General features: G+C 38.1%; 1 protein-coding gene across 4 annotated transcripts in view; it reads right to left on the bottom strand.

The window, feature by feature from the left end:
* Positions 1 to 23,880, bottom strand: part of ASTN1 (astrotactin 1) — a 508,763-nt gene that overhangs the window by 109,461 nt on the left and 375,422 nt on the right. For all 4 annotated transcript variants that reach the window (XM_051998894.1, XM_051998895.1, XM_051998896.1 and 1 more), the window contains exons 10-12: positions 17,191 to 17,328; positions 15,986 to 16,136; positions 4,484 to 4,650 (exon numbers count right to left, since the gene is read on the bottom strand). In XM_051998894.1, the coding sequence (XP_051854854.1) occupies positions 4,484 to 4,650; positions 15,986 to 16,136; positions 17,191 to 17,328 (456 nt within the window). The remainder of the gene's footprint in view (positions 1 to 4,483; positions 4,651 to 15,985; positions 16,137 to 17,190; positions 17,329 to 23,880) is intronic.

Here is a 23,880-nt window from a genome sequence, read left to right as displayed (position 1 = left end):
TTTGTTTTTGTATTAGGAAAAAATGTTTTGGAAATTATAAATCCTATACTGCAATAGACCATAAGGTCCTTGAAAGCAGAGAATATCTCCTTTCCTTCCCCCCTTTTTAAAATCTTTATAATTCTAGAATCTAAGAGAGTGCTTTGCACCTGGTAGACATTTTTTTTTAATTATTTTGTAAACTGAATAGTATCCAAAAGTTAGAAGGGACATTAGCAAAATGAAACTCTTCTTGAAAACTTTCACCCTTCAAGGAAGCCCATTCTACTTTTGGACAGTTCCTATCATTAGGAAGTTTTTTGTTTGTTTTGTTATATTTTCTGTTTCTGACAACAAACCCAAATTAGCCTCTTTTCAACCTACTCATTTCTTCTGGTTCTCTTTTCTGGAAAGGAACAGACATGTCAAATTCCTCCTCCAAATAAAAGTCCTTCAAATGAATACAGATATGTCCCCACTGAATCTTCTCTTTTCTAGGCTAAGCATTCTCGGTTCCTTCACTCAAACCTTTTATGACATGAATTTAAAGCTCTTCAATCTCCTGGTTGCCCTCTTCTGGACACTCTCCAGCTGATTAATTTCCTTCTTAAACTACCGTGTGCATAGAAATGAACACAATATTCAAGAGAGTTTGAAGAGGGCAGAGTACAACAGAATTATCACTTAACTGTTCACAAAAGCCAAGCTCAAGATCCCATTAGCTTTTTGGGTTGCTACATTATACTCCTGACCCATATGGAGCATATAGTCCATCAAAACCACCAGATCTTTTTCAGACCAATTGCTAAATAGTTGCATCCTATATTTTACTGACAAAATGATTGTTGTACTGAGTACAAAACCCTTCACTTAACCCTATTGAATTTCATTTGATTACTTTTATGCCAATGCTCTATCCTGCTTAGATCCTTTTGGATTCTGATTGATATCTACCATGTTAGCTATTCTACCATGTTAGCTATTCTTCCCAACTTCTTGTCATCTGCAAATTTCATGATCATGCCATCTGTGCCTTTCTCTAATTCCTTCTGGTTTTGGCTTAAATATGGTGCATTTACATATAGATATTTAAGGTCTTGGGTTTCTCTACTGAATCATTCTTCTGGGTATATCAACTGCTATTTGTTCTTTGTAGCAACTCTCCATGGTATCTAGCTTGCGTAAGACATTGATATAGATATAGATATATAGATGATATACGTAGATATATATAGATTATATATATATATGTGTGTGTGTATATATATGTATACACACACATATATATACACATACACATGTGTGTATGTGGGTATGTGTAAAACTATCTAGGCTTCTTCTCCCTCTTCCATCCTTTTAAAATTTTAGTAAGCATTTTTATTAGATTTGCATGACACTTGGGAAATACATTTTTAGCAACCATTGTCAGATGTATCTCGTCTCTGGCCCAGGATCTGTTATGCCTCTGGTTTAAGCCATAGCCACAAAATTGAAATCTCTACCTCAGATGTCCCCTTCCTAGATAATTGTTTACTTCTCTCTCTCTCCATTTTTTCTTTGTATCCCTCTCTTTCATTGGAGAACACTGGAGAATAGGTTCCTTCTAACATATCATTTCTGCCTATGCGAAATGATGAAAAATAGGTAATTATCATCCATTTGGATGTCTTGAGAAAATATCTGTTATGTTTTGTACGTATGTTTGGGGAAAGCAGTAGAACCCTGTATTGTTGATATCTAATTGGGAAATAACGTCTTCATACCTCCTGAGCAGGAAACTGCTGATTTTTATAACTTGTTTCTACTTCCTCTTCCCTTTATTATATATGTTCACACCTGACAACTTCTGGGTATCTACTATCTCATTCTTCATAAGATAGGCAACTTGTCCTCCTTAGAGTGTCTATCTTCTTCCTCCTGAATATATAAATGAGGAGAAGGAGCAAATAGAAAATTCTATCCTCCAACTACCTCTCACCAACAGAGAAAATGGTTGTTGAGGTAGAAATGATAGGAACCCTGAGGGAAAGTGACTACTTCTTCCTAAAATTTGTGATAGAGAAGTAGACACAATCTCTATGTACCCTAGATTTTAGGAAGACAGTTTGCAAACAGTTCAGAAGAAAGAAAAATTGGGGTTTATGAACTAAAAATACCACAGGAGGGGTTAAACTTGCCCAGGAAAAAGAGGTGTTGCTCAAGAATAAAATTATGAAGACACAGAAGTAACCAATAAATGAAGTAACAAAATACTGTGTATATGTTGTATTCCAAGTACTATGTTAAATGATGAATATATAAACAAAAAAGTTGGATACTCCTTCCTCTACAGACACAAATATTCTAATTTGGGGAGACACACATGTAAAAAAAGTCAGGTGTAGGATACATACAAAGGCTCCCAAACCCTAAAGGTATCATAAAAAAAATAAAAGAAAAACCCAGATGGCTAGCAAAACCTCAATGTCCTTAAGGTACACCAGCAGGTCTGAGGGCAGTGTCTGTGGATGGAACAGTAACTTTTAGGACACAACAACAGGACAGATGGCCAGGTCTGGTGCTCCTCAGCTTACTGGAATTACTGTGGTTGGGACTACCAGCTCATCCAAGGAGTGTAAACTGTCAAATCTCTCCTCCCTCCCAGATATCTCAGTGGACTCTGCAGAAAGATCCTCAGATCTATTTTTCATGTTCTTTTTGTACAACCATTCTCTTTTTGTCCTTTGTTCCAATATGTGACAATCTTCCATTCTCTGACATTCTGGTGTCGGGTTTCCCTCCTTTTCTTCATATTCCTCTCCCCCCTCCCCCTCCCGCATTAAAGTCTTCCTTTAGTACCCTCTACAACTTGAACTATAGAGAGCCATTCTTTGCATTCCTTTAGTTACCAAGAAGGTAATCAGTCCACTCTTGAAACCCAGCTACCATTTATTTAGCTATGGCAAAATTATAAACATCTCACTCATAAAAAGTGACTCCTTCTGGGTATCTACTATTTCATTCTTCATAAGATAGGCAACTTTTCCTCCTTAAAGTGTCTAGCTTTTTCCTCCTGAATATGTAAATGAGGAGAAGGAGCAAATAGAAAATTCTATTTTCCAACCACCTCTCACTAACAGAGAGGAAATGGTTGTTGAGGTGGAAATGATAGGAACCCTGAGGGAAAGTGACTATATAAACATCTCACTCTCATAAAAAGTGACTCCTATGCATATTTACCCCTATCCCTCATAATTTAATATTTCCAGGCTTGCTTAAAATAACAAGTATTTATGTACCATCATAAGATTTGAAAAGGTCTTTACAACTATTATGTCATTTTATCTGCACAATGACACTGGGAGGTGTTGTTATTTAGTCATTTGCAGTCATGTTCAACTCTTTGTGACTTTGTGATATTCTTGATAAGCATACTGGAATGGATTGTCATTAACTTCTCTCGTTCATTTTACAGATGAGGAAATGGAGTTAAACAGGGTTAGATAACTTTCTTAGGGTCATAAGCAAGTGAGTGTCTGAGGTAAAATCTGAACTTGGATCTTCTTGGCTCCAAGCCCAGTACTCTGTCCACCGTACCATCTACCTGTCCCTGGGCAGGAGATACTCTTATTATCCACATTTAAATGATGAGGAAACTGAGACAAGGGTAGATTAAGTAACTTGCCTAAGAGTCATGCAGCAAGTTGGATTCAAGGCAGCATTTAAACTCATACTCTTATTTAAACTACAAATAGATGATTAACAATTTTGTATCCTATTTTTACATCTTAATAACTATACAGCCCCACTTAATTTCTTCTTTTCAGTTCTAAGAACACTATATCCAGATCTACTTTAGTCACACCAATTTTCCATCTCTTTCATCCTAACTCCAAATCTTTTTTGCCAAATTTGTTTGTCCACTAATTGTTCCACTTGCCTTTTCTTACCATTGCCCTGCCTTACCCACTATTTTGTCCTTTTCCTTCTTGAGTTTAGTTTTTCAGACTCTACAATCCTCCTTGATCCTTTTCAAACTCCCTTAATTCTTTTATACACACACTATTTGTCCTTGGCCCGGCCCTTCTTTCAACCCAAAAGTAGTTTCTATAAGAATAGCTGGGCCTTGAAATTGTTTTCCTTCAAATATTCCTTAATTTTTCCCAAATGTTATCAAATTTCTTTTTCTCACATTCAATCTCTGATTTATATAACTAATCCAACCCCTTCAAATCACCTTCATGTTTTTATTCTTACTCAGTTCAAGTCCTTCCTTTCCTCCATGTTCTTTCTCCCACAGAAGCTGGAAGTAGAATGAACCCCAAATCCAGTTCTTTCTTCTATGATAACCCAATACCTTACCTATAACTCTCTGCCATTCATGGAAGTAAACTACTGGTGGTGAGAAACTGTTTTATTTATCTTAATATCTGAGTTACTTCATATCTGAGTACTCACCCATAGGAGACATTCTATAATTACTCAATTGGATTAAAGTATAAAGAGTGACTCTAATTATACTCACCCACAGAACATGAGGATATTATACAGCAAAGGATCATCTGGAAATGGTGCCATCTGCTGGAGACATAGCTGCTCACAGCCCCCGTTGAATCCATCAGAACAGTCAACTCCAATATGGCGATCATAGCAACCGGTACCATCCTTCATGGGACTCAGTCCTGATGGACACTGGGACAATCAGAAAGCATCCAGACAGCCCAGATGAGACAGTAATCTGAACACTCTACAGACCAAAGTTTAACCACCAGGTACTATTTTTTCATTCTAGGACATAAAATTATTAGAATTAAAAATTCATACATGAACTTTCTACTGGACTGTACTCTCTTTAAAAGCTGGTGACCCTCGATACCAAATTGTTTCTTCTCTCTGGGCAACTGATCTGATTAAAACTGAGTTCCTCTTTAACTAGATAGAAGGGACTGTGAAGGAAGGGGCCATTGTGGCAAAGCAGTATGTGAGGATGCTGGTTGGGCCTGAAGCTAGCAGAACAGTGGGTGTGATGGGCCAGAATTAAAATGCATTAGCAGGGCTTTCCTTACGGCTGTACTACTGTTTTGGCCAAGCACTCATTGAACCCTTTTCATGTCCAGAGTGCTTTGTCAATGTTGAGTGCAGAGTAAGTATGTAGGGGCAATTGAGGACAACTCGACTCCTGAAAATAGTTGACTTTTCATGTGACCTTGGAGAGTCTACTTGATTGCTTTGCACAGGAGGTAGGACCAGACACCACCATTTGTTAAATCCCACAGGTGCACATGTGATGTTACCAACTCTGAAAAGATCCTTCAGGCCAGGAGAGAAATGTGCCAGGAGGTAATGGAATAGAACTGAAAGTTCTATTCCTGTGATTCCTTTCTAAAATGAGGCAAATGCTTCCTAAGTTATAAGGAAATAAAAAGTTGCTGCAGTTAACCTAGTAAGAATGAATGAGGCATTCTGCTTTAATGTAAAGGAAATGTGTTGGGGGGGGGGTAGCTAGTTGGTACAATGGATAGAATTCTGGGGTTGGAGTCAAGAAGATTCTTTTTCCGGAGTTTTAAATCTGGGTTCAGACACTTACTAACTCTGTGACCCTTGTTTGCCTCAGTTTCCTCATCTGTTAAATGAGTTGGAGAAGAAAATGGCAAACCACTCCAGTACACTTGCCAAGAAAATCCCAAAGCGGGTCACAGAGATATGGACATGATTAAAGAACAATGGTTTTGAAGTTGAGTGACTCAGTGTCTGAATCTATCACTTAATACCTGTGTAATCCATGAATAATCAACAGACTTCTCTGAAATATTTTAAATATCTATAAAACAGGGATAATTCTTACACTACCCCCCTTAAAAGATTGTTGTAAGGATTCATCCAAAAAATGGCTGGTAACTGAAAAGCCTTATATAAATGTTCATTGATGTTTCCCAAACCAACTTAGTCACTGAACATTTTGCAGGCTGAATTATATGGAGAAAACTTATAAATACTGATTTAAAGATGTTCATGTGTTTGGAAATACTCCTAAGAACAAGGATATTTATTGGGAAATACTTGGAAGAAAACAGAGGAAATTAAGTCAATTTTAATAGTCCCAGAAGTAGTACATTGATCTAGACTAATTTTATATTTAATATTTTATTTATTTATTTATTTTTGCTGAAGCAATTGGGGTTAAGTGACTTGCTCAGGATCACACAACTAGGAAGTATTAAGTGTCTAAGGCTGGATTTGAAGTCAGGTCCCCTGACTTCAGGATTGGCACTTTATCCACTGCTGCCCTTGTATTTAATATTTTAGAGGGAAAAATATCATTGTCACTAACATGTTTTCTCATGAACCCCCCATTTCCATCTTGAGGCATTCCAAGATTTTGAAGAATGCAGTTTAGAAAACATAGATGAGTTATTAATGCTGCATTATATGAAACAGCTCAGGAGTGTATTCTAGTTTTTTTGAATGGAAGTAGTAAAGACGAATAATCCCCACAGCAGACCATTCCCAAGGTCCTGTTTCCTCATGTTTCTCTTGCAATGAATAAGTTCGTGAATGTTCTAGTAAGAGAACTAAAGTCTCCACTCACCTCCACACAATCAACTTACTTTGTCACCTTGCTGCCAAATGTACCAGCCCAACAGCCTGAAGCTGCAGCAGGTGTGCCTCTTAAAGGATGCCCTCCCTTCCTCCCATCACCCTGATCGAAGATCGCAATGGGATGCATGCTGTTTGCTGACACTAACTCTGCAATTTCCCAAACAAATGGCACCCCTGTGTGTTTACTAGGCTCCCAGCCTGGTCCATGCCCTTCTTCCCCACTGTGCCAGCTGGAGTGTTGGAAGGTGATGGCCCTTCAGGAAATTTCATGAGGCTGCTTCTCATTGTGCAGTCCCAGATGTTCCAGATGATGGTAAACAAGCAAATGAGGCAGCTGGGGCTCCCATCCCATGTTCCCTTTGCTCCCAACCCATCCACTTTCTTGGCTATTCAGCTGTTTTGGCCAGATGTGCTACCAGAAGGAAATTTGGCTTTACCACTGTGCAGCTGCCAAGGTTTTAATAAAAGGTCCTAAAACAGGCATAGGTGAAATAGGATTAAATAGGCTATATTGAAAATCATGAGATTTGCCTGAGCTAGTCTTATTAAAACTTATCTAATCCTTTCCTTTCACTCATCTAACGTGCACTCTGGGAATTTTGTTGATGATGAAACATTTCCTGCCACACTTGCACATTACTGTTGGAAACTATTTCAACAATCATCTAGAATTCCATTTCTTTCCAACTTAGTTGAATTCATGTCCTTTATGATTCTTTTTTTTTCTCCAAGCATCTTATCAGCATGGTTCTTAGATGAAAACAGAACAAGCTCAGATCCTTTCAGGGTGCCAAAACCTGGCTTTAGCTTGATCGTGCTTCTTTCTCATCCAATCTAGAAGTGTCATCACCTGCCATTATCTATTTGGAGTAGAGTAATAAATAGGAGTACAATGCATCTTAATTGGAAGTTTTGACCTTAGAGGAGAAGGCCTCATTCAATAAGAACTAGAGCTCAGTTACAAGGATTCACTCAGGAAAAAGAAGCAAATAACAACAAAAGAACTCTATATACTCATGCCCCCTATCTCTATGTTGATTCTATGGTGAACACAGAGGTTCTGAGTGATCAGCCTGAGGTAGTGGAATCTAAAAATGTTTAATGATTTTTAGTCTTCCATACTTACTAAGACAGAAACGTATATAAATGCATTTCAAGAAGATTTCTAACAACAGGGTTGAAATAAAATACATACATATATATGTATATATTTATCTAACCCTCATTATAGTGATATACAGAAAATATGTTGGAGTGGAAGCACTATGATTCAAGCCCTAGCCCTGTCACTAACTTGATATTTCTACTTCAGTTTCCTCATGTATAAAAAATGAAGAAGTTAGGGTAAAATAATTGCCAAGATTATTTGAAGCTCTAACATTCTGTGACAAGAAAGTTCAATTAATTAGAGCATCCTTTTCCTCATTCCCCTGGAAGCTTATTCCAAGAAGAATACAGTGTAGTACAATGGGAAGGGTGTCAGATTTAGTTAGTCAGTTTTGAAGCTTAGGTTGGCCACTTTTAATACCTGGGTGATATCGGATGAGTCACCTAACTATTCTGGTCCTTGGTTTATTCCTTTGTTAGGATAACATTGGACTAGATGATTAATATGGATATTTTGAGTGCTAAAGTTATGAGTCCATGAATCAAAATTTCATTGAATTATGCATTTCATTTTATTTAAGACAAAAAAACCTTACTGTTTCTTCTCTCTCCAGAATCACTCAGAATTTATATTTCTCTCTAGGAAGAAACTCCAGTCCTCATAAAGCTTCCCTCTTCCCACCAAGGACCTTGATTGAAAGTGGAAGAAATATTGTCTCTAGGCTTGGGAGAATTGTTGTTCAGCTTATCCCAGTTTACAAAGATTTTAGCAGCGATTCTTTGGGTGTGATAGCTCCATCCATTTTTGTGGCTACATTGAAGATGAACAGGTTGTTTCAGATTGGGACAAGGGGTCCTCTCCAATTTTACTTCACACGGTCCATGTCCATTAATCCCAGAAACTTCTAAAAAGATACATTCTGGTTGGTTAGGACTGGGGGTTTGAAGAAAAATCTTTACACCTGCTGATGTGACTGAGTAACATCGAACTTCCCTTATGCCCTGCATCAAGCATAGCTGATAAATGAGCATTCTATTTCAGTGACCCCTAAAACACACAAGGTTAATTGTCTTTCATGGGCTGCTCATGGCTTCTTGGCTTAAATTTCATCTAATGAATATTTGTGTTCGAGAGATTACACTGGTTTTCCCAGTCAACTCACATCATTTCTCCTTATTTCTGCTGTAACACCCCACCCCCACACCAATCCCTATTCCCCCTAATAATGTTCTTCTGGCTAATTAGATAGAAGCTTAAATGAGTCTTGCCACTTTCATGGTATACCACTCTCTGCTCCTGTCTATCCCAGACTGAGAGATGGGTGCTCTGGTGACAGGTGAAGGAGAGACAGAAGCAAACATAGTCAGTGCCCTTGGGAATAAAGTGGGCTGCCTGGCTTTGCTTCCATTACCTCATTTTGTCTGGGCATAAAATGAACACTGACTCACCAAAAAGAACACCCTGCATCCCTACTGGGTGAGGAAACAGGTCTCTTTTAAGTGGTCAAAAGAAACCCTCTGCCTTTCACAAATGTTTTCTACAACTTTCTAATAAAACTTGCCATGTGTGTCTTCTCAGAATTTCATTTTCTTCTGCCTGCCCCAACCCCCACATACTCCCTGGAGAAACAATTTATAGAGCTAAATTTAAATAAAAGGCTACCTTAGTTCCCTGCCATTCAATTTCCCATAAACCTCCAAAGCATGTAATATTGTTCTGGGCTTATTCTTCTACAGGAACAGTCATGGAATAAACTAAAGGTGGCTATCAGGAACAGACGGCTTGGTACAATGGACAGCGCCCTGAATGTGGAGTCTGAGGATGTGATCTCATATTTTGGCTCTGTCCCTTACTACCTACACTACCTTGGAAAAGTCCTAGGCCTCAGTTTCCCTCTCTATAACATTTTCTGGCTCTAAATTCATAATATTCATGCAACACTGATTTAAAGGTTGAGAGAGGGGTAAATGAAAGAATAGAATAAAATGGCTAGAGAAGGAAAGCCAAATCTAAATTCCTGGTTAGAGCTTGATGATTTTCTTTTATATAGTTCTTTGTCATTACAAAGAAATTCTTATACACCATCTCATTTGACATTCATAGACATCTTGTGAGGTAATACCTATACTATCATTTAAATTTTATAGATAAGGACACTGAAATTCAGATTCTGAGTTTGTCCAGGGTCACACAGATAGTGAAACTTTGAATTCTGTTTCTGGATAAGCCAATTCATCTAGTTCTCTTCCTTGGTCACAGAATGTGGTCTTGTATCAGATGGACATTCAAATATGTATCTTCCTGGCTCACAGTAGGGACATAGTGAGAATGCATCTTTGAAAAAGTAAAAGGCCTTTCCATTGGCAAAATGACTCTCAAAGTCAACATCCTAAAGATGATTGATTAATCATTAATGTCATCTATGAATAATAAGGACAGAGTTACAATTTAACCACTTTCATATTAAATAAAATAGATCGTTCCTTTGGCAATCAATGGAAAGCTGAATGGACCACTTGTCGATGGTGTTGCAAGTTTTACTGTTCTAGTATGAATTGGACTAGATGGCCTAGATCTGAGGTCCATTCCTTCTGATTTTGTGATTATGTCTAGAAGTAAGACACAATCCACTCTCTTCTTTATCTCCCCCAGTGCTCAGCCCATCTGAGTGCTCTGCCAAAGAAGCTTCCAGCTGTCTGCACAAGGTTTGATTTGGAGGGCAGGGCAATTATGCTTTGCACAGGTCTTTGCCTTTCACGGGTATTTGTTTTCATCCTCCAGAGAATATATAAACAACAGGGCAATTAACTGGATAGCAATTAACCCTGTGGGAGTCCATGCAGAGCCAAAAAAGATGTGTCCTGCCTCTTTAGAAATACAGATGAAGGCTGAACTGATTATGGGGACAAAATAGGAAAGTTTGCCCTGAGTTCTACTGGGAAAACATACTTGACCAGAGTTTTCTGGGGTTCCATTTTACTTTTGCTAACTAATAAAATTCTATTTCCTGGGATTACCTTCACATAGGTCTTTTCTTTAAGAGAAGGATAGCAGCAGTGCTGATACCCAAAATTTGGGGAAGAAAGAAGAGGTCATCCCATTTTTAGTTGGTGGGAGAGAGATGTCTAATAGTCTCTAAAACTATAGATAGAAAATATTGAGCTGTCTTTCTTCTTGGGCCCCAAACCACATGTACAGAGATTGACCTTCCCTTAAGAAAAATATATAGGTGGAGGCATATTTGATAAATGGCTCACACAATCATAGATTTAAAGATGGAAGGGATCTTTGAGTTAATTGAATCTAACTTTCCCATTTTAGAGATAAGGAAACGGAACCTCAGAGAAGTGACTTACAGGAGCTCCCTTCCCCTCTCTTTCTGTCTCTCTATCTCAGTCTTCCATTCTTTGTCTCTGTCTCTCTGTCTTTGTCTCTGCCTCTGTCTCTGTCTCTGTCCCTCTATCTCTCTCTCTCTGTCTTTCATTAGTAAGTGGCTGAGATAAGATTGGAACACAGATCACTCTCATACTAAGGCCAGAGATGACATCAGAATGGTCCCTTGTTGCCCGGTACAATATGGTAACACCATCATGAAGGATAGCTTAAAAGCAATTCAAATTGAGGCGAGAGTATAATGGAAAGAGCACTGAATAGAAGTCAGGGAAGTTCAGTTCAAATCTTCCCTCTTGCTATCTGTATGACATTTTCCCTTCCTTGACTGCATCCAGAATGAACAAGTTTTCCCTCACAGAGCACTTTGTTTTACAACTTTCTAATGCACCTATCATGGCCATGATTTCTTTGTTTTGGGCCTGAAGTCAGGAAGACTTCAGTTCAAATCTGATCTTAGACACTTAATAGTTATGTGATTCTGGGCAAATCATTTAATTTATATTTGCCTCAGTTTCCTTACATTCAAAATGTAGATAATAGCACCTTTCATCCAGGGTCATTTTGAGGATAAAATGAGTTATATTTGTAAAGTGCTTAGTACAATGCCTTGCACATGGTATGCAGTTAAAAATGTTTTCTCCCATCCATTCAACTATAGTGTAGTGAAAAAGGCATTGAACTAAGAATAAGCAGATTTGAATTCAAATCCTGCTTATGTCATTTACTAGCTGCATGACCTGGGGCAAAGCACTTAATCTCTCCAGGGCTCAGTTTCCTTATCAAGTAAAGGAGATTTGACAATGTAATCCCTAAAGCTTCTTCCTGCTCTATTTCTCTTGACTCTCCCTTGTCCCCTTCAAGTGACTTGAATTGCATTTGGTTTAATTATTTGTTGATTATATGAATTAAACCAGGTTACGTAGTATTGCATCTCAAGTAGCAGAGACAGATGTCTATTTATGCATATAACTGTTTTTCACAATAGTACCAAGGGACTTTCAGGAAAGGATTGAAGCCCCCAGCTATTTCTCAATCCCGTTTCTTCTATCCATTCCTCACATCAAGCCTTCAGGCAAAATTGAGTGATCACCTATTTGGCACATTGTAGAAGGGGTGCATTCTTCATATTTGAATTGATGAATTCTGGGATTTCTTCATATACTTGAATTCTATATGCTTCCATTTCCTTATCTACAAAATGAAACAGTGAGTCAACTGGCCCAACTGTCCGTTCTTCTTACTTAGATGTCAAGAGTCTGGTGGTTATACAGAGCCACTCATATTACTTTCTTCTGGGGGACAGATCCTATAGGATAATGGCACCATTCAAAAGGCATATTTATCTGTGAGATTTCTGCCAATCTCAGTCTCACAGAGCATGGTGTTAAAAGAGAAAAATCTATCAGCTTGGATCTAAGATAGGCAAAAGGCCAGTATGATGGACCATGGGCATCATGAAGGCTAGGGCAAGGGCAGAGGTGTACAAGAGAGAACCAGAGAGAAAAGATGTTTTTGAAATGTGCGCATATGTTTACAAACCTCCACATAGACATTTTGTGTGATCCAATTCATCAAGAGCTTAAAATTTAGATGAAAAAAAAATAGCCTGAATAGCATGAAAAAGGTCCAACCTGGAGCTCTGCTAGACAGTGAAATTGTTACCTGATTGGGATCCTCATTGCTTGAGGCATTGAAAATGAGACTGGGAAGAGCCAAGAAGAGTGGAATAAAGAATAAACTCAGTCCCTGGCTACAGGCCATAAAAGGTAACCTAAATAATTTTTTCCATGGTGTGTTTCTATGAGGCCATTCTCTGTCCTACTTTCTTATCCCTATGATGGAATAGGATATTGCCTTTCTAATCCACTCTCTCTGTCTCTGTCTCTCTACCACCATCTCTCTCTCATTTTTCTTTCTCTTCTCTCTCCACCTCTAATCCTTTTTTTCCCATTTAGTCCTCCTTTCCTTTCTCTTTCAACCTCTTTCCTTTCCTGCATTTCCTTCTCTCTCTTTCTTTCTTTTCCTATTACTTCCCCTCCTTTCTTCCTTTCATTTCTTTTCCTTTTTTCCTTTCTTCTTCACATTTTCTTTTTTCATTCTCTACCCCTTCTTTTTTCATTCCCTCCCTTTCTTTTATCTTTCTCTGTCTCTGTCTCTTTCTATGTGTCTGTTTGTCTCTGTCTCTCTCAGGCTCTTATGTCTTTGTATCTGTATGTTTCTCTCTGCCTCTGACTCCCTGTCTCTGTCTGAATGTCTCATTCTCCCCATTCTTGGACTTTTCCCCCTTCCCCTCCCTTCTCAAAAGATGCATGCTCCTGAAAGCCACAATCGTCTCAACGGAAGTAAAGAAAGACCTCATGAGAAGGAACATTGCACTGCAGGTCCAGATACACATACATTTCAACAGGAATGGTCTCCACATGGGCCAAGAGAAGAAAATCTTGTAAGAAACAAACTAAGAAGAAGCATTGCTGGCAGCCAAAGTGAAAGGCTGCTTTGCTGACAAGCCATGTGAGAGTGAGAAGCAGGGGGGAAAAGGAAGAAAGGTCACCATGCTATATTTTTGGAGCTGGAAGGACTCATCAAGGTCATTGTGCCCAATACTCTCATTTTACAAATGAAGACATTGAAGCCCACAGGGCTCAAGGTCACTAAGTTACCAAATGGCAGAGCCAAGATGTCTTCTCTAGGATATATACTAAATACTTCATACTTGCTATTTTTATTTACCTTCTCCTCATTTTTTTAATGTGAATACCTGCTATCTAACACAGTGTTTGTCACATAGAAAGTGCTTAATAAATACTTATTGATTAATCCTGTCCCTCACCCTACTCCCATTCCTTGTTCCTTAACATTCTCCATTCTGTCTCCAGTCCATGCTGCCTCCAGACTTTGAGGATTATGCCATTGATCCCTTTTAAAAAAATTAGTCAGGGGGCAGCTAGGTGGTGCAGTGGTTAGAGCACCAGCCCTGAAGTCAGGAGGACCTGAGTTTAAATCTGCCCTCAGACACTTGACACTTCCTGGCTCTATGACCCTGGGTAAGTCACTTAACCCCAATAGTTCAGCAAAAAAAAAAAAAAAAAAAAGTCTGCCAATGAGGATTCATTGAGGTGGTTTCTCCCCATTTTCCTTTCCTGGTCAATACAGTGTCTCTGTTCTAAAAGATAGAAAAATTCAATATTCTCTGTTACCTAACCAACTCCTCAATTTGGTAGTTTCAGATTCTTGAGAAGTTGCAACGGTAGCTCAAATGAAAAATCAGCTCGGTGAGTGGTGATCATTAAAAGAAGAGGGATTAAAATTGTAAGGGTTTTATAAGTATGTGTATTGATTATCTTTTGCCTGTTTTAGGGGAGTTCATCCTTTGTGTCCCTCTTGTGAAATGGAGAGATCATGTTAAATGGACTCTTAGTATGCTATGGTTCTTTCCCAACTACTCTATCCTATTCTCAGCTCTCTTTCCCTTGAATTATGTATAATTACAGCTTAAGCCACAGAGTTAAGTATTGAATGAACAGATGAAAAAAGAGTTTATTAGGATTTTATTATATGTGAAGAAAGGTAATAAAAGTCTAGATCCAATTATAAAAGAAGGGCAGGGCTTTGCATTCAAAGAGTGGTATGGTGGAAAGATCACTCAAGTTAGAATCATAAAACTTACAAGGTGGTCAGTCAATAACAATTTCCTAGGAAGGAGCAATGCCCACTAGAATTTGCATATAACGAGTTGGTATGTAAAGATATTCTGTGACTGTTTGCGTGTGTGTGTGTGTGTGTGTGTGTGTGTGTGTGTGTGTGTATGTGTTTGCAGCTAAGGAGGGAAGGAGACTGTGGAGAGTATATGTGTCAAAACATTATACATGTATCTGGATCTGGAGAAGTGCAATGTTTCCTACCACAAGCCCTTTCTTAGGGAAGCTTGTGACTGTCAGGAGCATGGGTTTTATGATAAGGGAGGGGAAGGGAAGAAAGTCTAAGAATGGGGAGGGTGAGACACAGAGACAGACAGAGACAGGCAGAGAGACATATAGGAGACACAGAGAAAGATAGAGAGACAGAAACTGACAGAGACATATATAGAGAATGAGAGGAGAGAGAGACAGAGACAGAGACAGAAAGTGACAGAGAAATAGATTGAGAATAGAGAGAGACAGAGAAAGAGAGAGAAAGAGAGGGGGGAGAGAGAGAGAGAAAAGAAAGGGAGGAGGAAATATAGAAAGGAGAGGAAGAGAATGAAATCCTACCTCTGACATTGACAAACTATATGATCAAGGAAAAACGTTGCTTAGTCTTGCTTAGCCTCAGTTTCTTTATTTGTAAAATAAATATGGCCCTTTCTCTCTAAGGTCCCTTTCAACTCTATTCTATGATCTTATATTCTTGTACTGGGTCACATGTGTAGGTCCTTTCCCCCCAACTGGGTTGTAAGATCTTGAAGAACAGAGACTATATCTTAAAATTATTATTATTTTCTCACAAAGAATCTAGCAATAAAATATCATATGATAATTGGAAATGTGATGGATGAATTATTTTCATTTCTTAACTATTGAGATTATATCAACCAACCAACCAACAACCATTAATTAAGCAACTACTTTGTTAGTCATTGTATTAGATGATAAACTCCAACTGAAAAGGTGAGTCATTTTTTGACTTCAGGGAGCTTATATTATACCAGTAATGGAACTACTATGTGGACTAGCTAATAGTCAAAACCAAAAATAACTGTCAGTATCTTACCCCCCCCTTTTTTTTTAATTCAAGGTGTACTACTAGTTGAATATCCACTTTGTTTCTTATTATTACCCTTCTTCCTTCTCTCATTCCCAGGCTTTCCAAAAACATTTTTAGGTTTTCTTGGCTATCTCAGACCCCTATTTCTTAAAAAAAAAAAAAAACTGAGGGGAACTAACATACCACACAACCAGTGGAGTCCAACTTGCGATCTGAGATGCACCTGAAATTCTTGCTACAGCCCCCATTATCTTTAGTGCAATCCCTGACGGGTCCAAATGAATCCAAGAGAACTTCCAAGCTGTCAAAGGAGGATGAGGTCATCAGCTCTTCTCTGTGAGTAGAGGTAGACAGAGTCATAGGGGAAAAAAAGCAAATATATGTTTTACACTTATTGATTATACAGACTTATATCCTATCTCTTCTGATCCTGTGATTTATTAATGTGCCATCTCCATTTTGTGGATAAAGCAAATTAAGTTCTTAGCTGTTAAATGCCACACCCATACCTGCTCAGGATTCTGAGTGGCCCATTTCTACTGGAATGTTAATATTTAGCTTGTGTGGTTATCTCTCTACAAATTGAATGAATGAATAAAATAGATAAGAAATAGATGAATAGACATATAAATTTAAAAAAATCAATCCAACTTTACTCATATCAATTAATAAATGGTATTAAAAACATAAGATAATAAGAACAATGCATTTTTGTTGCATCTTGCTCATATGTACCATGAACCTCTGAAACTTAAGTGGTCTTTAACTTGAATTTCTAAGGTTTATGAAGTTTACACACACAGATATACACATATTCATATACTGAAACATGCATATATATGTGTGTGTGTATATAACATATATAAATTTAAAGAACTATATACACATATAATATGGAGAGATTAAGCACCTTGCTATGGGTCTTGCATAACGAATACAGGACTTCCCATCTAGGTCATCTGAATCCAAGATCATTTTTCTTTATGAAATAAAACAAATATAGCTAGGAGTCTGAAGCTATTATATTATTGACTATAAGTTCTGTGTATGTGTGTTTGTGTGTGTATGTGAGTGAGTGTGAGAGAGAGAAAAGAACATATATTCCCCGCAGCCTCCACCCCCCTAAACTACAAACACACACAAATGCTAATAGTCACAGAATATCTTTACATACCAACTCATCATGTGGGATTTCTAGTGGGCATTCCTCCTTCTTAGGAAATTATTTTTGAGCACCATTGTTACTCAGCATCTTGTAAGAGAAGCTTGCAGAACAGGTACCCATTCTTTCTTACTCAGTCTGCCATTTTCTCTCCCAGCATCAGGACCATACAACCTCATGACACTTCCTCATGGCTCATATCACATCTCACTGAACCCAGACTCACCTGACCTCCACTGCATCTTCCATTACAGTCATATCTGTCTTGCACTTAGCTGAAGGGTTGATGGCCAGTTCTGCGGGTGGAATCACAAAACTCTTGCTTAGAGGCAGCCACATTCCTTCTCCTAGAGTATAGGTAAATCTGCAGAGGTACAGAACAAAATGTAATGGTCAGTGGTCATTACATCTTATCTAATACTAATAATGTTGGCAATATATGGATAGCTGTAGTTCTACACAAAAGTCATACTTTTTCAGATAGTTATTTGATTGATAATATTTGAAGAAGAGGGAGAAGTTTGCAAACTTAACTCGCCCAGCCCAGTTCATGGTGGGACCATTATGGAAGGCCTTATAACATGATGAAAAGAATCAAAGGATCTGGGTTGAGACCTGGGTTTGAGTTCAGGCTTAGGATTTATCTGTAATTGGGGGCAAATCATTTAACCTCTCTAATTCTCACCCTATCTGTAAAATGGAGAAAGATCTAAATTCTCTAACAGGTTTTAAAGATTTATGAATTTATAAGTCATAGAAGGGACTCTTCAAGTTTAAGATGATGTCTTCAAGGCAGAGGATGAATTCTCTTCCCTAACACAAATCTGAGGAGAGATTTATGGCTATATCTATAAGAACTTTAAAATATGCTGTTCATATTCCCCATCAATGGCAACAGCAATGTACCTCCCACATGTATGTAATATATATACATATATATGTGTTAGTATGTTCTCAAGTATATTATATATTCGTACATATATGAACATTCTAATTTCTGATAGGATCCATAATATTCCATCCATGCCAGCCAATTTTGTACAGATTTCATCCATGTCCTCCCATAAGTATACCACAGGGATCCTACCCCAAACAATAGGGACTTTCCTCTTCTTTTCTTCATGGCAAGGATATCAATGGAACAAGTAAACTATCCACTGGTTACCTCTTGCCCTCGCTCTGTGAAGGCACTTTCTTTTTTAGTTATATTTCCATGACAATTTTTACACTGCTTCTCTTGCATCAGTCTTTGTTCATAGCCAAAAAAAACAAAATCACAGATCTCAGGATGTAAGGGTACTCAAAGACCATTCAGTCCAACCCCTTCTTTTTATAGATGAGTTCCCATGAACATGAAATGCTTTATCAGGGCAGTGATCAGTGTAGCCAGAAGTTGAATCAAGGTCTTTTAATTACAGAATCAGGTCTCTTTCTACCATATTATAGTGCCTCTAACATGTTTTTTTCTAAATCTCTCTATTACCTTTTGGGTGCTCTTTATCTTGAATACTACAGAGACCAAAGTGTTCTATGGCTATCCATCTGCCATATATAATCATGTATCAATACTAGTTTCAATACTCCAAGAAACAAACACTCATGATTTAATCAATATGAGTTTAACCTTCACCAATGGTAGATACTATTTTTTGTCTTTGTCTGTAACTCCAGTGCTTAGGACAATATGTGGCACAAAGTAAGAGCCTAATAAATGATTGTTGCCTAATTTAATGATAATGCATACACTATTGCCCTTCATGCCTGAGTTGATAATTTCAAGAGTTGTTATGCTAGCAGCCCAACTTGTATTGATGAGCCTCTTCAAACTTAGCTAAACCAGCCTTAAAAGTGAAGATACACAACATGTTCCAAGGACTTTAAACTTTTCTATCTTGAGTTGGATTTGCCAGAGTTTGTACATCATTAGCTTAGCATCTTAGAATACAGGGTTCTTCATGGAATTGGCCTTTAGTGGAACATGTATATGTGTCTATGCAGTAGCCAATATATTTAAGACCACAAAGTGTAGGTGAATCTTTCTGGGTTGCTTTTCCTTGGAGTCCTTCAAGCAAAGAATGGATGGTGATTTGTTGGGTATGTCATATAGTATATAGGTTCAATGGACTATGGAAGTTCCTTCCAACTTTTGCAGTTTTACAAATTACAGGATACTATAGTTTTACTGTAGGGGCAGTTAGGTGATGTAGATGATAGAATGCCAGCCCTGGAGCCAGGAAGATCTGATTTCAAATTTCACCTTAGACATTGGTTGTGTGATCCTGGGCAAGTCACTTAACCCTGTTTGCTTTACTTTCTCATCTCGCCAAATTAGGAGAAGTAAATAGCATTTTTGCAAATAAAACCCCAAATGGCAAAATCAACAATGATTTCACTGCATATGTATACAAACCCTGATGCTGTTCTGAGTTTGTAATTGTAAGAAACTAAACTCTTTCACTTTGAAATTTACAACTGTTAAGGTTTCAGAAAATATATTCTTTCTTGTTAACATTACAAAAGGGTCCTCTAGCTTCCTTCTAGGAGATAAAAAATTCTGTCCTGATTTGTTTTTTTTTTTTTTTCTTTTTTTATGTAGATACTAAACCAGAAGTAATGGTGTAGATTACTCTTGAGAATATATACAACCCACCGTATCAGGGATGTTTTTCAGAATTTTTAGAAATGCAAAGGGTTAGTCTGCTGATCTGAGAATTCACCTTGCTATTGCATGAAATATTATCATGATCACCCAACCTCAATAGATATTGATCTAAGCCCAATAATCTCCCTTCCTCCTTGCCCCACCTCTCTCTCCCTGTCTTTGTCTGTCTCCATCTCTCTCTTTCTCTTCTTTCTTTCTTTCTTTCTTTCTTTCTTTCTTTCTTTCTTTCTTTCTTTCTTTCTTTCTTTCTTTCTTTCTTTTTCCTTCTCTCTCTCCCTGCCAGTCACCTACTCTATCTCATTTTTAATCAACAAGGTGTATCTATTTATCTCTAAGAAATAACTCCACTAGGTTACAGATGTGTGCATCCCTCTACACCCCCCCCAAGTTTTGTCATAAGGGGAAGGTGATCTGTGTTGTTGGAAGGAATAACTACCCTGATAAAATTGTGAGTCTTTATGTTGCGTGCGTGTGTGTGTGTGTGTGTGTGTGTGTGTGTATGCATATCTGTGTGCTTTAAGTTTACTAAAGGGTGTAACCAGGGGAGTGCTGAAGCTAGCTTGAATCATCTTTCAGGAGCCAAGTGTCAAATTTTCAGTGTAAGCATATATACTTTGGAAATCAGCAAACACTACAAATAAAGTCTGAATATACTCTTTTCTTTATTGTCTAGATTTAAGAAAGTGATGGAGAAAATGTTGATGCTGCAGAGTAAACTTACAAGTGTATCATGCATTTATTTTATTTTTTTTACTCAGAAAATCAGTTGTTAAACCCTTACCAGCAAACCCCTTGAAACAGCCCAGTAGGGCTCTTATCCTTCTGTGAAATAGGAAGTGAAAAGACTAAAACATAGGGAGATTTTTTGAATGAAAGAGAACAGAATCAAGGAAGCAGTGGTACTTAGAGAATTGCTTCTCTAAGTTCAGATTCTGCTTTGATGCTCATCATTTGCACTATCTTACCTAAGCTTCTTCGTCTCCTGGGATGTCAATTTTCTCATCAATAAAATGCGAAGGGATGTAAGAAGTGACTTATGTGACCCCTTTCTAGATGTATGTTCTTAAGGTAAACCCAGATCTGTTCTTCTCAACCATTAACCTTTGCTAATAATTTTCTCTCTAGGATTCTTTCAGTAATTCCCCCCTCCCTGTATCTCTACAATGAGGGTAAAAGGAAATAAAAGAACCAATCAACATTTCCAGAAAGATCTTAAGGAAATTGTGAGAGATTATTTGTTTATTTATCTACTCATTTCAGTCCAAGGTAGTTCAAATGTTCCGTGCTCACAGTCAAAAATAGTCTGATGGATAAAAGCCCAGCGTGGGTGGGATATCACAGGACTGCTGGCAGCCTGGCCTCTCTTTCCAAGTTAATGTGAAGAGAGGAACAATGGAAGGACATGTACAATTAAAGAGAATCCAGCCTGGCATGTTTTCTATGCTAGTCACAAAGCATCATTTGTGAGTCCCTTTCAATTTCTTCCTGAACACCCTCTCTGCTCCCCTCCCACTTACTTCATGCCCAGGGAGCTGAGGCAGACAGACAGATAGTGGGTTTGCAATCAAAAAGCAGCTTTATCAATAATACCAGTTATGACAAAGATCCAGCACTTCCCGTGAGTGCCTTGCATTTAGTAGCAGGGGTACTACTACACTTGTTCTTGCCTGCTGACTGAGATGGAGCCTTCTTTCCTAGACAAAGCAGCTGTTAGGGGAGAATGTCATATCCAGCTCAAACTGCAGGGGTCACCTTAGGGATGAGGATCAACCATTAGGGATGTTGGACCCTAGCCAGGACCCTGGGGATGCTCCACCTGACCATCAGGCCTCCTGTCACCAAAATCTGCTATCCAACCACTCTTTCAAGATGCAATTTAGAGACACAGGCATTCCCTGCACCCTCACCCCCTTCATGAATACTGCTATGTGTGGCCAGTTAGGCAAAAGGCTTTTCTCCAGCTGTACCACATCAGCAGGAGCAGTGGAAAGGATGAACTACTATGTCTTCAATAATGCAGCTGGCTAAATAAAAGGATTATCACCCTTCCCAAACACCAACCCTCCCTTCTTTTCACAAAGATTAGGCAGATCACTCTAATTAGATGAAATCTCAATCCTCCCAAGACCTAAGACTAAGGAAGCTTGTGGCCATGAGAGTTAAATGAGACAGAATGAGAGAGAGAGAGAGAGAGAGAGAGAGAGAGAGAGAGAGAGACAGAGAAACAGAGAGATAGAGACAGAGACAAGGAGGGGGGGAGAGGGAGAGGGAGAGGGAAAGGGAGAGAAAAGAGAAGATTCTGTGTAACTGGCAGACACAAAAGGAAGAGTTGGATAATGAATCAAATGAGATCATATATGTAAAATGTTTTGCAAACCTTAAAGTTTTATTTAAATTTTGTTAGTTATCATTCATCATAATGACAGGCAGACTGAGTCATCAAGATATGAGTTTAAATCCTAATGACACATATGTACTAAATGACCCTTGTCAAGTCACTTAACTTTGAAATGCTAGAGAAGTCTGGTCATATGAAATTTTACATGTTTTAAGTTTTGCCAAGAACTTTGTGTATGAAATCTCATTTAATCATCACAATAATCCTGGAAGGTATGTTATCATTCTCATTTCATGGATGAGTAAACTGAAGCTGGGAGAAATTATTTCCCAGGGATATCAACTTATGTTGATAAAGGGAATTTCCTTATCTAGGAATTCTTTATAGCAACAAAGTCACAAGTCTAGTCTATAATCCTAACTACTAACTGATATGCTGGTAGTGAATGCTACAAAATTTGAGGCTGTGAAAAGCTTAGAAAGACTCACACGGACTGATGCTCACATATCACTCTTAAATTTCATTCTTTTGTCCAGAAATTTAAATCTATTCCTAATCACTATCCTCTCAGCCAGTTGTTCAATCCTAAACCTAAATTTCTCTTCTGAAGCGCCTATCGTTCATCAGAAAGAGTGAAGAAAGCAACTAAATGTACTTCCGGGGTCATTTTTGGTTTCTTGACTAGGATGTTATAATCTCTGGTGATGCTTTCTAGTGTCTTTCTCACTATAACATTTATGCCCACACGGATCATCAAAAGTAGGTTGTACTATGGTATATGAATGTTATGGAATATTATTGTTCTGTAAGAAATGACCAGCAGGATGAATGCAGAGAGGCTTGGAGAGACTTTATACACTTCAACAACGATACTGTTTGAGAATGTACTCTGATAGAAGTGGATTTCCTTGACAAAGAGACCTAACTCAGTTTCAATTGATCAATGGTGGAAAGAATCAGCTACATCCAGAGAAGGAACCCTGGGAAATGAGTGTGAACTGCTTGCATTTTTGTTTTTCTTCCCGGGTTATTTTTACCTTCTAAATCCAATTCTCCCTGTGCAACAAGAGAACTGTTTGGTTTTGCACACATAGATTGTATCTAGGATATACTGTGACATATTTAACATGTATAGGCTGCCTGCCACCTGGGGGAGGGGGTGGAGGGAGGGAGGAGAAAAGTCGGAACAGAAGTGAGTGCAAGGGATAATGTTGTAAAAAATTACCCAAGCATGAGTTCTGTCAATAAAGTTATAATTATTGGGGAAAAAAAAGTAGGTTGTAGTTATGTAGGATTAGTCTTGGGAGATTGTCTGATACAACCTGATATGCTTTACCTCCATGTTTCCCTTTAATAATATCAGAGCACATCTCAACTTTCCTCTAGCCATTACTGGATAGCCTCCTTATCTATTGGTCTATGTTGTCATTCCTTGGAGATTAAGGATTGACTTGTATTTATCTTAGAGAGTCCAATTTCCCTCTATTCTATAGGAAGAACCTCAACTTGTTACTTAGCCCTGATATACAAATGGTAATGATCTTTCTTCTCTCTTGTGTCATGTTCTTCTATCCTCCACTATTCTGCCACAAGCCAAGATTCCTTTTAGAAATAGAATTTTGGATTCTATTGCTTTGTTGTTTTTAACATTAATGTTTTTCTCCCATTCCTCCTAAGACTGGATCTCCCCACCTCACACCTAGGCTAGAATATAGGGACTAATTACTGGATCATTATCACTATTCATTGTTGGTATGGTACTTTGATAAGCTTTGTTTCTCACTTAAGCTGGTTGGTTCCTCCTTAAGAAAGCTGATGACTCCTCACTTTAAGGATATTGATGGCAAACAGTGTAGACACCTAATTAGCATAGTCCATAAAGTCCATTAAAGCTCAGGATTCAAAAGATCCTTCAG

Source organism: Antechinus flavipes, chromosome 4 (assembly GCF_016432865.1).
Source record: "Antechinus flavipes isolate AdamAnt ecotype Samford, QLD, Australia chromosome 4, AdamAnt_v2, whole genome shotgun sequence".
Taxonomy (NCBI): domain Eukaryota; kingdom Metazoa; phylum Chordata; class Mammalia; order Dasyuromorphia; family Dasyuridae; genus Antechinus; species Antechinus flavipes.
This window is presented reverse-complemented; position numbering and strand designations above follow the sequence as displayed.